Source organism: Alligator sinensis, unplaced genomic scaffold (genome assembly GCF_000455745.1).
Source record: "Alligator sinensis unplaced genomic scaffold, ASM45574v1 scaffold696_1, whole genome shotgun sequence".
Classification (NCBI taxonomy): Eukaryota; Metazoa; Chordata; order Crocodylia; family Alligatoridae; genus Alligator; species Alligator sinensis.
The window spans coordinates 162,786-177,277 of NW_005843186.1; the positions used below are offsets into that span (position 1 = coordinate 162,786).

The window sequence follows — 14,492 nt, forward strand, 5'->3', positions numbered from 1 at the left end:
CTGCCCCAGGGCTAAAGAGAATTAAAGGGCATCTTTAACCATATTTCAAAAACATATTGTGAAGGCTTTGCTTGACAAACTTTCTATTTATCTCCTGCCAAAGTGTGTTATATACATTATTATACTGCAAATGACATTCCACACACAGCTTTTTTCTGGCATAGATGTCAAGGTTGCTAATTGTCAGTAAATTTACTCTAAGAAAAAAATAGGCTAAAAATGCCTATCAGTAAAGTCTGTAAAATTTTAGCTGTCAGTAAAAACACTAAGCAGCCACAACCTGACTGAAGCTCTAATAGCTAGAGCATAGTATGCCACCTAGCTTTTGAGTGGGAGCACAGCAAGCTTCAAGAAGCAGTCTCTCAGCCATGGGCTGCTGCATCCCAGGTTGCCTGTAATATTACTGGCAAGAAAGCTTCTTTGGAGGGTCTGTGCTGGGGTGTGGGGGAGCAGAGCTGATGGGAATAAGACTGGGGGGGAGAAGAAGCATGGTGCAAAGTGCAGCCAGGGAACATCAGGGTGTAGGAGTGAGAAGTGGGGACCCTGGCAAGGAGGGGGAAGGGGACAGCACAGCTTAAAACCATCACTGCAGTCAAACAGGGTTGCAACCCAAGAATTTTTATTATTGAAAACTTTTTACTGACAACCAAAATTTTGTTACCTTTTTTTAGACTGTGGTTGATGTTAAATTCAGCCCTTCTAACTGGGACCTGGCAACAGGGCAGGGCCTGGCAGAAGAGTTATATTTACATTATGTAAAACATCAGTAAAAGCATGCGTCAGCAAAAAAAGTCTGGATATCAAGAACATTTTTTGTTACTGGCAAGCTGCAAGCTTTATTCGGTTGGCAACTTTGTCAAAAGTCCACTACGTTTATATAAGACCTGCCATCACCAGCCAAGGGCCAGATCACATCTCTGAACACAGAAGGATGAAATGAGCGTAAGCAACTCTCTCTCTCTTTGCTGTCATTTGCCTTATACAGGGCGAGCTACAATCCTGGGGTTTTGCACTCGTTAGTTCTGCTCCCCTCATCTGCACTACACAGTGATTTGCTATTAGCATTGAGGACAGTAATTATTGTTGTGTTAGCAGCAGAAAAAAAGGAGGGTGGTGTGGTCACTACTGTGGACAGGTGCTCAGATTCAAATCTGTCATTTACTCCCTGTTGGATACTGACAAGTCACTTAATGTACATTGAAGCTGATATTTAGAGTTGACCTTACGGTCTCCTTCCTGGGCTTGGGGAACCTAGCAGCCTGCCCGGGTGGCCCCACACCCCATGCATCATCCCCACCTCCTTCTCTGGTCACCAGCACACCACCCTCCTGCTGCCTCTCCACCCTGCCCTAGGAGCAAGCCAGCCCACTCCCGGTTGGCACCAGGCATCCTGCCAGCTGCAGGAGCCTGCTGAAGGCAGGAGCAGTGAGAGGCCCAATCCTTTTTTTCCTGCAGAGCCTGCCCGCCTCCCATGGCCAAGGGGAGAACTGACAAATAGCTGCCACATTTCAAGTTGTAATGTTGCAAACTAAACTGCACTGGGATGTAGTTCAGTTTTCAGCAATGCAAACTCATTTAAAACCCTGCAAACTTGTGTACATGTAATGTGTGACACCATTAAGCCACACAAAGATAAGTTTTCATTATGTGTACAAGCACCTGAGCAAGGGCCGCCCCTAGTGGGGGGCTGTATTGGGGTGACCACCGCAGGCCCCACGCTTTGGGGGGCCCTATGGAGCAGGGTGGAGCAGCAGCAGCATAGAGCCAGGCGGAACAGCAGCTCCACATCCAGCCACGCGCTACTGTGGCAGAAGGCCACCTCTGTTTCACCCCAAAAACTCTGCTCTGTGACAATTTGGTCAAGATGGGCCCTGCAGAGAGTACACACCTTACCCTCTCTCTTTAGGTAACCTGAGCTGGATACATTCCTGAGGGAGGGGGGAAAACCTGCTCCCTCTGCCTATGCGACTGTCATCACATACCTGGGTGAGGGGCTTGGGCTCCCTGGGGAGCTAAGAACTGCCAGTTTGCCCAGCAACTAGTGATGCATTTCCAATTGGTTGGCTGACAGCCAACAGGTGCTGGCTTCCATTGGACCAGGTAAATGAGGTCATAAGGGCTATAATAAGTTAAGGACTGCCCAGGAAGAGGAGGCAGCAGCCATGAGAGAGAGAGAAAAGAGAGAGAAAAGAGAGAGAAAAGAGCTGGAACATCTGAAACTTGCTCTCTCTCAAAACTCATGATCAAGGAACTGCCTGCCTCTGGATGATACCTGTGAGTAAGCTACCTGAGATCTAACTAGATATATAGTTTGCACTAACTCAGATGCATGATCAAAGGCTACCCAGCCATGCCAGTTTGCTCTATGGGATTTCTCTGATATTGCTCTACCCTGTACCCTATTGCAACCCTACCCTTGTAACCAATAAAGTTCTCCTTTGTACCTAGCGTGGGCATGGGTCTAGATTATGCCTTGGGATCCCCTTGGTTCGTCTGACTAAGGGAGACCACTACAGGTGCTTCCGACTGAGGGAAGCATCCCAAGTTCTTGAAGTGAATCAAGTACCCTCGAGGGCTACTAGGCCTGTGTTTCCCAGGGTGCGCAGAGCCAGAATCAAGCCCATCCCTGGGTGGTGGCAGTGTTTACCCCCAGGCTAGCGGGTGTGCTCCAGGAAGGGGATCGGCCAGACATGAGGCACCCCCAGGGAGGCACTTGGAGCCTGGAAGGTGGTCGGGCGCTGTGAGGTGGGTGGCTCAATGCAGGAGTACCCCCTACTGGCCTGCCAGAGCTACCACCCCTCCTCCCGATATCGGCAGCAGCTTCTTCGGGTCCAGGGCCCAGATCAGAGTGGGGACAGGGCCCTGCACCCTGCTCGGGTCAGCTCTGCACCTGAGCATGCTTTTTTCTTAAGTCTGGTCCTACAAATCATCTGATGAAGTCAGCTAATTCTTATGAAAACTTATGCATCTCTGATGTACAAATCTATCCTGCCTTCTGCCTGACTTTAGACTTAACATGGCTCTCTCTCCCTAAGAAGTCTCCCAGATCCCCATGCAAAGTGTGTTGCAGAGGGGCTAGAAGTCAGGAAACTGTGGGATTGCTGCTGGCATACTTCCTGTGCTCAAGGCCTGCAGCAGGGTCTAATATCCAGCATAATATCCACAAAGGAGTCACAGCAGAAAGGAGACATGCAGAAGCAAAACTAATCCTACGCTCTGAAATTCAGCAGAGAAGCTCATAACCGACACCCAGGAAAAAGCCAACCTGCTTAATGGGTACTTTGCATCAGTCTTTCATCAGCCCAAAGGGACCGCCCTGCCTAGCATGATGCAGGACAACCAGAGTGAGGGTGTACTTATACCCAGCATCAGTGTAGACCTTGCAAAGGAACACCTCAAGAGGATGGACCTCTTCAAGTTGGCTGGTCCTGCCAGATTACACCCTAGAGTACTCACAGAGCTGGCAGGTGTCATAGCTCAACCACTGGCAAAAATATTTAAAAACTCATGGCACTCAGGTGAAGTACCTGAAGACTGGAAGAAGGCCAATGTGAAGGCCATCTTCAAGAAAGGGCAGAAAGTAGATCCTGGGAATTACAGGCCAATCAGCTTGACCTCAATCCCTGGTAAGATTCTGGAGAAAATTATCAAAGAGATCCTCCGTGATAAGCTGGCTGATGGCAACATCCTGAGGGACAGCCAGCATGGGTTTGTCGCGGGTAGGTCTTGCCTGACCAATCTCATCTTCTATGACCAAGTGACATATCACCTGGACAAGGGAGAAGAGATTGACATCATATAGCTAGACTTTAAACAAGCCTTTGATCTGGTGTCTCCTTTTTCCCCATGGAAAAACTGGTCAACTGTGGCCTTGGCTACACCGCAGTCCAATGGCTGGAAAATTGGATCCGAGGTCAGACCCAGAGAGTAATAGTCGATGGATGCAAAACATTATGGCGCCCCATGACTAGCTGTGTCCCCCAAGGCTCTGCCCTTGGACCGATTCTCCTTAATATCTTTCTCAACAACGTGGCCATTGGTGTGAGAAGCAGACTGGCCAAGTTCGCCAATGATACTGAACTATAGGGCATAGCGTCCACACCTGAGGACAGGCTAGGGATCCAGGCCGACTTAGATAAGCTTAGTAAGTGGGTGGATATAAACCTGATGATGTTCAATACCGAAAAATGCAAGATACTCCACCTCAAGGGGGAAAAAAACCCACAGCATTCTTATAGGCTTGGCTGTGCCACGCTCACTAGCACCACAGCTGAAAGAGACTTGGGGGTCATGATTGACCACATTAGCCACCAATGGTATGTCACAGCTGGTAAAGTGAACAGAACTCTGGCTTGCATCCATAGATGCTTCTCAAGTAAATCTCAGGATGTCATCCTTCTGCTGTACTCGGCCTTAGTGAGGCCACAGCTCGAGTACTGCATCCAATTCTGGGCTCTACAATTCAAGAAGGATGTCAAGAAGCTTGAGAGCGTCCAGAGGAGAGTCACATGCATGATCAGAGGGCAAGAGAATAGGCCTTATGATGAGAGGCTGAGAGCCATGGGACTCTTCAGCCTGGAAAAGCGCAGGCTCAGGGGTTACCTGGTGGCTGCCTGTAAGTACATAGGGGGTATGCATCAGGATCTGGGGGAAATGTCTGTTCACCAGAGCGCCCCAAGGGATAACAAGGACCAATGGTCATAAACTCCTCCATGACCATTTTAGGCAGGACATAAGGAAAAACTTCTTTACTGTCCGAGCCCCCAGGGCCTGGAATAGATTCCCTCCAAAAGTGGTGCAGGCACCTACTCTGGACTCATTCAAGAAACATTTGGATGCTTATCTTTCTGGGATCCTTTGACCTAGTTTAGGTTGCCTCTGCTTCCTTCCCAGACTGAAGAAGGGTGCTTTGTGTCCAAACACTTGTCTAACATCACTCTCAATTATTCAGTGGACCCAATAAAGATATATCACACACACACACACACACACACACACACACACAAACAACAGAAGTTGTAGAAGTTTAGCACATTTATACATATATATTTTTTCCAGTGATGCACTGGAGACCCGCTGCTTCGCCTGCTCCACAAGCAAGCTGAGGGAAACTGCGCTGTGCAGCATGCAGTTGTATAAGTGGCGAAACGTGCATCAGCGTGCAGAAAATGGGGGTGGTGCGGTTGAACTAAAGCACCTCCAAGCTGTTTTAGTGCAAAAGTGCGCTGCCGCTATTTTCTCCAAACTGATGTGCAGCACCGAATGCTTTTCAAAGCACCCAGCGCTGTGACATGTACATGTGTAAAAATGCCCTTAATTGTGGAAATAAAGTCTACACATAATTTAAAGGAGGTATCCACAGACAGAAAGAAGGAGATTCATGAATATGAGAAAACAGCTTCCAAATGGGGGCAAGGAGAAGTAATATATTTAAGTAAAAACTGGAAAACTGTATGCTTGTGTGGGATTTAATTCAGTCTGTATTTTGAGAACAGCCAACAATGTTTTGTTGAAGCTCGTTTTTTCAAATTAACAGCAATCAAGAAATTAAACTGTGATTTAAAAAAAAAAAAAAAAATCACACTTGGAAGCATATGATTTGTATTGAATTCTATTGATACAAAATTGACAAACAAAGATGCCCTACACACAATGGGTCTCACAGAAATAACACTCTCAATAATGGGAATTTTATTTAAATCCATTAACTGACCACCAAAAAATTCCTTGCTCTGTTTTTATCATAGTTCTAATAGAGCCAGATTTAAAAAGATTTAAGAATAAAATGTTTCATTATTCCGAGACAACTCTTTTACCATGAGACAGATAATAACATGATTTTTAGCCAAAAGAATTACCATTTCTCTTCAACTATTAGAAAATAATATTGGTTTATATATCCAGGCTGCAATCTACAAAAGGATAAGCTAGATACCTCCTCCCCACACCCAGTTGGTTTTAGGAGTTTATATGTTAGACATTTGGTAATAACTGCAGCAGCCAATTGTTCTCTTAATGGGACAGAAATTAAGATGCTCTACTTCTTCAAAGCAGTGTTGCCAGGTGTACAATAAACTCAATCCTTGTATGATGTATAATCAGTAACAGTAAAAGTGCTCAAAATGTACAACAATTTTTGAGGCAGCTAAATGATGCAATATATGCAAAAACCCAAGTCATTCTCAAGGAGTTTTAACTGATTTTTGGGCTTGCTGTCAGCACTTTCTTATGACTGCTTGCCTAAAATAAAGAAATACTTTAACTGACAACTCAGTTCTCACTTACTATCTGGCAAATACAGTGAGCAATATAAAGTAAAGTAAATACGAAGGCTTATTTGCATAACCATTTGCATATTTTCCAGTGTATGATAGTTTTTCAGCAAATACAATAATTTTGAGCTTCCAATATGATAATGTAATATTTAAGATCTGGCAACACCGCTTCAAAATAAGCAATAGGATAGACAACTGGGGGCCTCACTTCCTACCAATGATTGCCCTGTTCCTGTATCCATGGACTTTGTATCATCTGTGGCTTTTTTTCTTCTCCACATTCACATATTCTCTCCACCATGTTTACCTGGTTTTGCTATGTGTTTGCACATGAATAGTTACAGCACAAAAAGTTTTAGGATAGGATTTCTCAAAAGCTTTCAACGTTGGCGAAACTCTGCTCTCACTACAATTAGCCAATCATTAATTAATGAATGAATTAGGCCAGCACTGATCTTTTGAATATCATATTGATTTCAGTGAGAGTCAGACATCTGAATATCTTTCAGAATATGGGCTCAAACTTTATGACCAGGAACAGGTGGATCATGAAATAAAAACGTTTTATTAACTCAGCAGTAGTTCTACACTGCCTTTTCTTTTTTTCTTAAAGGAAAGAATATTTTAGTAATAGTTTATTAGTTCTGGTAAAAAAGGTCTTATAAGTAAAACTGTTGTAGTCTTAGTTACTGCAATTAATAAGATTGCATTTAAATGCAATCTAAGTAACTTTATTGTCATAAAAACATATTAGGTATATTTGGAGACATTTAAAAAAAAAAAAAAAAAAAATCAGGTTATTGACAGCTACCATGCAGGAAAGCTTTATGCACAGAGCCTACAATTAGAGTTAATGATGTGCAAAAATCACCTCTTGATCCCTATACTGTAACCTATTTTCCTGAAACAGCACTAGTTCCACCTCCACTTTATTCATCTGTTGCCTGAGTTCAGCTATTGTGTCATGGCGTGACTGTAGCACAATGAAAGATGGGATAACAGCAAATATTGGGAAGACTACAATCACATAAAGAGATGACGAGACTACTAAATAATTGATTTTGTTATTGGTTTTGGAAAACCTTCATTTAAGAGACCAAGTGATGCTTAGAGGCAGACACGTAATGGAATTCGCATTTGCTGTTGATGCTTACATTTTAACCCATAGCTTAAACTGCTCAGTGAGGGTGTGATGCTGTAAGGATCAGAGCTTATCTTATGGTGTTATGCTTTTTCATTAGGTAATGGATTTCACATTTTACCATCACTTCGTTGAATTAAAAAAATGTTTCTGTCTGGGAGTCCAAAATAACAGCTAGTTACAATTTGGCTAAGCCTCTACAGCACTGAAGCTATCTTGAAGAATTCCATCTATGTTTGCCACCTGGCAAATCTTATTTCTACAACAGTGGTGTGTCTGATGCTTGTCTGAGCTGGTAAGTTGTTGTTAAGGCAGTAATAATCATTCAGATAACTGGGATCAGACTGGAGGGGATAAGGTAATAGAACTTGATGTAAACTCTGTTCACAGCTCCAGATATGTTTATATTAGAATAAAGGAGCTACACTTCACAACACCAACTACTGCAAGGGTCATAAAAAGCCTTAAGAATCAGCCCAACATTTAAGTGAGACTTACTTCCTTGAATGGCATTATTGTTACCCTTTCTTCCCGCAGATTAATTCACATTCGGAATTTTTCTTTGCAATCTTAAGGAGCAAAAACTCAAGTTTCTTTTTATAAAAAAAAGCAGAGCCTAACATTCTCTTCTTTACCTTATGCAATTACCAGAAAGTTGTTACCACCTGTGTATGTTGGCACCATCTGATCACAGGAGTTATTATGCAACAGACCAGTGATCTAGAGAAAGCAGAGCCAAGGGCTGCAATTCTCCCTGATCCTGCTCTTTAAAAGAGCAAAGAACTCTCAGCGAGATACTACTATACATGATACACATCTCTCTCTCACTGAATCGGACCATCAAGCTTTTCAGCTTAAGAACCACGTGCTTAGAACCTGACTTTGGAAGTTCTCTTTCCAAAACTGAGAGTTTCCCCAAGCAAAAGGAACTTTTTTTCCTTAAAAAGAAAACACGTGAACATTAAAGATTAAGTCCTCCCATTACCTGTAAAAAAAAAAAAAAAAAAAAAGCCCTGCTGCTTGTTTTTTGGAAACATGAAGCCACATGCAGGCTTAAAGGATCAATTCAACTGCTTTACTCACCTCTGTGTCTCTGAATGTAACTTCATAGTCTGATCTGTCCTTCTCTACAGAGGTTAGCTTTAGCTTCAAATTGGAAATTTCTGCCGTAAGATCCAGTTTCTGTGTTTCAAGGGATGTTCTGCTCAATAGCTCCTGATTCAGAATTAAGAGGAACAGAATAATTCATCATTTTTTTTTAAATTACATGTTAGCAGAATACAAAGGTAGATCCCAGAAACAGAAAGAAGTCTTTTAGATAATAAATCAAGAAAATCCTTTACCCAGGATACTCACCCCAACCAACTCAATAATCTTTAATCCAGCCAGCCTCTCACACCTCAGACAGAAGTCTCTACCTGTAATACTGGGTCACCTAAGGATGACCAGGAAGGCCCAATTCTACCCCTCAGGAAAAGCTGTGAACAATGGACATCCATAGTTCCCAACAAACTCTTTTAGTTTAGTCTTGCAAACTCTGCCAGTCAGCAGCAACTGAAAGAGATGATCTTGGAACAACTTATGTCAAGTAGAACCATAGGTGACTCTCTTCAAATCCACCTGGATGTGTCCAAGATTATGGATTGCTCTTGCTGTCTCGCTGCCAGGCCCGGAATGCCCCATCCAAAAGGCCTATTCCCATAATAGAGAGCAGCAAAGCATGCCATTTATAATAAATAGGAGCCCCAAAAGAGCTAGCTAAGGCTTCAATTCAACTCCCATGGAAGTCATTAACAGAACTCCAGTAAGAGTTTTACTAAATTCTGTTCTGCAGAATAGGGCTGATGTAACTAAGAATTAGAGCATTTTTAACAAATAAAGTGGGAAGGTAAACAAAGGAGCTACCACTGCCGTGCCATGCGGAAGATTTCAAGATCTTGTACTAAATTATACCAGTCTAACTAAAGCAGACCAAACTATACAATTTAGTACCACAACACATCTAATAAGCAGAAAGAAATGCAATTGCTCTTGCTTCCTCACAATACCTGTTGTAGCATCTCTTCTGTAGCATTCAGCTTCTCCCTGTGTTCCTCTAGACAGAACTCCAAATCTCGAATCTTTTCTCCCTGAGCCTCCACTTGATCAGTAAGCACGCTTACCTGTACAGTAGTGACATATGGACATACATAACTACTGCAAACTTACATCATTCCTATGGACCTGAAGGCTCGCATATAAACAACATGGGGCTCTCATCCACAGTTCAATTACAACAAGAGCAGTCCACAGCATGGAAATGTAGACAATTTCTACATTTGCCCACTATAATTTCAGAACAATTTTTGGTAGGCAAGTTCCCCTTGCCCAAAGCTTGTAATTTAGCTAGGATTGAACTCCTCTTCTGAAATAGTAATTTCAATAGCAGTGGGATCTTAGATGTGCACAGTGACTAAGTTCTCGCTTTATAATATTGTCCGGAAAGCTGCATGAAAGAACTTTGAGAATCAGGTACTCCCATTGCATCAGTATCAAATAAGGCTTAGTTATGAACCAAAAGAGTGCCCTTGTTGCAAAGAAGGTTAATGGCACACTTGGCTGCATTAGCAGGAGTGCTGTCAGCACATCAAGAAAAGTGGTTATACCCCTCTATTCAGCATGGGAGAGGCCACATCTGGAGTACTATGTCCAATTTTGGGCTCCCCACTACAGAAAGGACGTAGACAAATAGGAGAGAGTCCCGCAGAGGACAAAAAATGGCTAGGGGGTTCAGGCACATGACTTCTGAGGAGAGGCTGAGGGAACTGGGCTTATTTAGTCTGGAGAAGAGAAGACTGGGGGGGGTGGGATTTAATAGCAGCCTTCAACTACCTAAACTGGGGTTACAAAGAGGATGGAGTTAGACTGTTTGCAGTGGTGCCAGATGACACAACAAGGAGCAATGGTCTCAAGTTACAGCAAGGGAAGTTTAGGTTGGATATTAGGAAAAACTCTCTCTCACTAGAAGAGTAGTAAAGCACTGGAACAGGTTACCCAGAGAAGTTGTGGAATCTTCATTCTCGGAGGTTTTTAAAACCTAGCTAGACAAAGCCCTGGCTAGGATGATATACTTGGGAACGGGGAGCAGTCTTGCTCAAGCAGGGGGTTGAACTAGATGACCTCCTGAGGTCTCTTCCAACCCTAATTTTCTATGCTTGTAAACTAAATAAATAATAGAAAGCCCATAATTATGCCTCACGCATCCCACCATAAGCAAGGTCAATATGGGTTGTGTACACATGTTCAAATAATCTGGGGCAATTCTTCCAGGTTTGCTTTTCTAGTAAAAATATTACCTGGAGGTGTCTGAACAGACATTTGAAGGTTAAGCCCCTGAGGAGCAAAGCTAACAATTGATGTGGCACAGCCAGGGGCCTCTTGTGCACACATCTCCGAGTGCTCTGGTGTCTCCCTCAGTCTGTCTAGAGACAGAAATGTACAGAGAAGTCCTAATTAGCTGATCCAGATGGCTCAGGATCAACCAGTGTCTACCTACAGTACAATGTGGGAAATCATGAAGGGGGTATGTTTTGATTCCTCCTCAGCTGGAGCAGTAGAGTCCAGCCCAAACGACACACTGTGTTCCATGGCGGAGGAGCCAGGAGCAAAGCACTCTGGGATGCTGAATGACTGTTGTGGCTTCTCTCAGACATCATCTGCTTTCCCAGGAGAAACTCTCCTGGGAGCCATTTAAACCTGACTGTTCCTGGGTTATTTTTCTTCCAGAGTGGTTTTTGTCCTGGAAGAAAAGTCGCAAACATCTTCTGTACACTTGTGGTTTCTCCTAGGAGAGCAGCAACTCTCCCAGGAGAAACTGAATGTCTATATATATGACCATGATGTCCACTCTGAAGAGCTGACAATTTTCTGACAGATGTATCATATGAGGATAATAGAAACAAAGGGGAGGTTAAGGAATGGAAGACCATTAATCATCATGAAGATTATGCGGAATAAATCACTGGTACTCCATGGGCCAGACTGCTCCCAATCCTTGAGCTAGCATTACAGTATAGATAAGCAAATAGGGCCCACTTATGTAATGTTTTAGTAGTCAATAAAGAAGAGGTTCTTAAGGAATATGAAAGAAACATAGTGGCCTCATGGATAAGGTCAGGTAACAATTAAATATAGGCTTGTCTACACATGGAGAGGACACTCAATCTTACTGAAATTTAAAGTCACACTATGTTAACCTAGTTCAACTTTCTCAATAAACAAGCTCTACGACCACAAGCCAAGATGGTACGACTCCAAGCAAATAATCAATTCTTTAACCATTTAAAGCAACCAACCTGTAAACAAGAGAATGCTTACTTGCAAAACAAGAGATTCCTTATCATTTTCCAACCGTGCTAGCCTTTCTTGATATACATCACCATTACCAGATATATGTCCATTAGTCTGAAAAAAAGAGAACATCAAGTTTATCTCCTATTGTAGTTAGCATTGTTTGCTGACATAATTTTAAAAAACTGTGCCCCAGGATCTCTAGCTAAATACAATATTACTAGTCACCACAAGAAAGACAGCTAAAATATAATAGTTATGGGCTAGGTGCTCAGCTCAGTAAACTGAGGTAAAGTGAAGTCAGAGGAACTAGGCTGACTTGCATCATCTGAGAATCTGGCTGCACTGATTCAAATTTTTGTTGTTGTTGGTGAAAATCCATTGATTTCAAGTTATGACAGAACATTTGGCCCCCTGGGGATACATGGGCATTTTAATGACGTATGGGGAAATATATTAATGAAAAAAGGAAAAAAAAATAGCAAATACATAGGCTCTACATTTCTGTAGCAATATGAAAGAACCTTATATTTACTCATCTTTGAGGTTCATTTCATTAGGCAACCTTTAAGAATACCTAGGTATACACTTGCCCATATATTTATTAGAAACAAAATTACATAGCTGTGTTAATTTGCACAGTTAAAAAACAGATTTTGCTCTAACACTTGCCAGTCACAATGAGGGTTACCATATAAAGAAACAAACAAGGAAAGAACGTCACAGATCAGGACAAGAAAATACTAGGACGGAATTAAAAGAAGTGAAGGTTGAAATTGGTCTTCTGTAACTAAATTCCTCAAATTTGTTTACTGCACATAAGGCATTTTTAAGCCTGCATGCTTCATGGGTAGGGATCTACCTAAATCATACTGGAAGCACACTGTGCAGTGGCTCCTTTATCCTTGTTTTTTTTGCTGTGCACCCCCACCTGCTGCTGATTGGTGGAGGGGCCTCAGCCATTCTTCTGATTGGTTGGGAGGCAAAAACTGTGGTTTTAAATATGCCACTGTTTTTGCCTCCTGCCTAATCAGCAAGTGGCAGGGCCACCAGGGCCCCTCCACCAATCAGCAGCAGGAGGCAAAAATAGCGGCATATTTAAAACAAGATTAAAGGAGCTGCTGCACAGTGCACTTCCAGCACAATTTAGGTAGAACCCTACTCACAGTACCATGCTAAGGCATACCTACAAAGAGAAGAATACCCCAACAAAACAAAAAACTTCACCGTATGGGGAAAAATGTTTTAGATAAATTATTTGTTTCTTTTGTGTAGTCTCTCCATTTCTGAACAATGTATTGTATGGTAAAACAAACAAAAAAACAACAAATAAAATATACCCCTACTTGTCAGATGCATTCTACTATGCCTTATCAAACCTATGCAATCTAAACACGCCCCTTTAAGCTACTTCTGTCCGGCTATAAACAGACATCGTCCTTAGAGCAGGATCAGTTGTGCCAGGATGTGTCCTAGCACAGATGATCAACTTAACTGGGCAACACAGACATTTCCCACTGTCCCACAGGGTTGGGCCCCTGCCGCTTCTGGGGCTTCAAAGGGCCAATACTGCAGGACAACCACAAATGAGGAAACTGACTTGGAGTGTAGCTCTGCAAAGGAGGGAATCCATAATCTTGGAGACATGGAGGTCAACTGAAGAGAGTTATCAATGGTTCTGTTTGCCACCAATTGTTTCAAGACCACCTCTGTCAGTTGCTGCTGAATGGCAGAGTTTGCAAGGTTAAACTAAAAGTTTATGGTGGGAATTATAAATGTCCTCAGGGTTCCCTCAATTGCAGAGGCACACCCCACAAATTGGGGCATGGCAGCACAATACATCTGCCTGGGGAATCCCCTCCCAGAGGGGAAACCAGGGCAGGCAATCCCACAGCTGCAGGGGCCCAGTCATAATACCCCTGCGGGAGAATTCATGGACCACACAGGGTTAGGCCCTCAAAAGCATGGGAGCACCTGGCAGGTAGACCAGAGAGTGTGGGTAGCTCAGGGGTGCTTGAACTCTCCCACCATAAAGCAAACAGATGTCTACTGGAAAAAAAAAAAAAACAGCACAAATGTTAACTACCTATTGGTGTGGTCACAAGTTTGGGCATTTGTGCCATGACAAAGTGCATGGATATCTGTTGCTTGGCCTTTGTAGCACAATAAAAATGTTATGATGGCAAAAAGGTGACGTCTGTTTCTGGCCTCTCAGACCAAGGCGGGGAAAAAAAAGATTAAATGTGTTGCGATGAAACTGCAAACACAGCAGGAAAATGAGCTATATGACAGACCAATCTACTGTAACGATTGTGAAAGAAAAACGAACTATCCAAAACTGAGAGCAAAATTTAGCTTTGGTCATCCTCAAAGTAATCCCAAAGTACTTTATGAAGCAAACATTCTTCCCATCATCACATAAAGCATTTGGAAAATTTAGAGAACCTGATCCAAAACTGAATGCAGTCAACAGAAAACCAGTTCTTGTGTTGATTCTTAATATTTAAGGGAGAAGGCTCATAGAACTATTACTACGGGTGCATGAAAAGGGCCATATTCAATTCGGGTTCGGCTCAATTCAGAGGACAGTGATTTGATTAGTTGATTCAGATCACTGTCCCAATTCGATTCAGCCAAATCTGAATACGAAGATTTGATTCTGATTCGGAGAATCAGCGATTAAGCCAGACATAACTTTACATGTTTTTTGTACATATCTCGAGGTAGCAGGCACAGCTCGTGAATGC

At 42.8% G+C, this 14,492-nt stretch overlaps 1 protein-coding gene across 9 annotated transcripts in view; it reads right to left on the reverse strand.

The window, feature by feature from the left end:
• The window catches only part of PPFIBP1 (PPFIA binding protein 1), a 183,965-nt gene that overhangs the window by 67,217 nt on the left and 102,256 nt on the right, over positions 1-14,492 (reverse strand). For all 9 annotated transcript variants that reach the window (XM_025194367.1, XM_025194369.1, XM_025194366.1 and 6 more), the window contains 3 exons: positions 11,773-11,859; positions 9,465-9,578; positions 8,500-8,631 (listed from right to left, as the gene is read on the reverse strand). In XM_025194367.1, the coding sequence (XP_025050152.1) occupies positions 8,500-8,631; positions 9,465-9,578; positions 11,773-11,859 (333 nt within the window). The remainder of the gene's footprint in view (positions 1-8,499; positions 8,632-9,464; positions 9,579-11,772; positions 11,860-14,492) is intronic.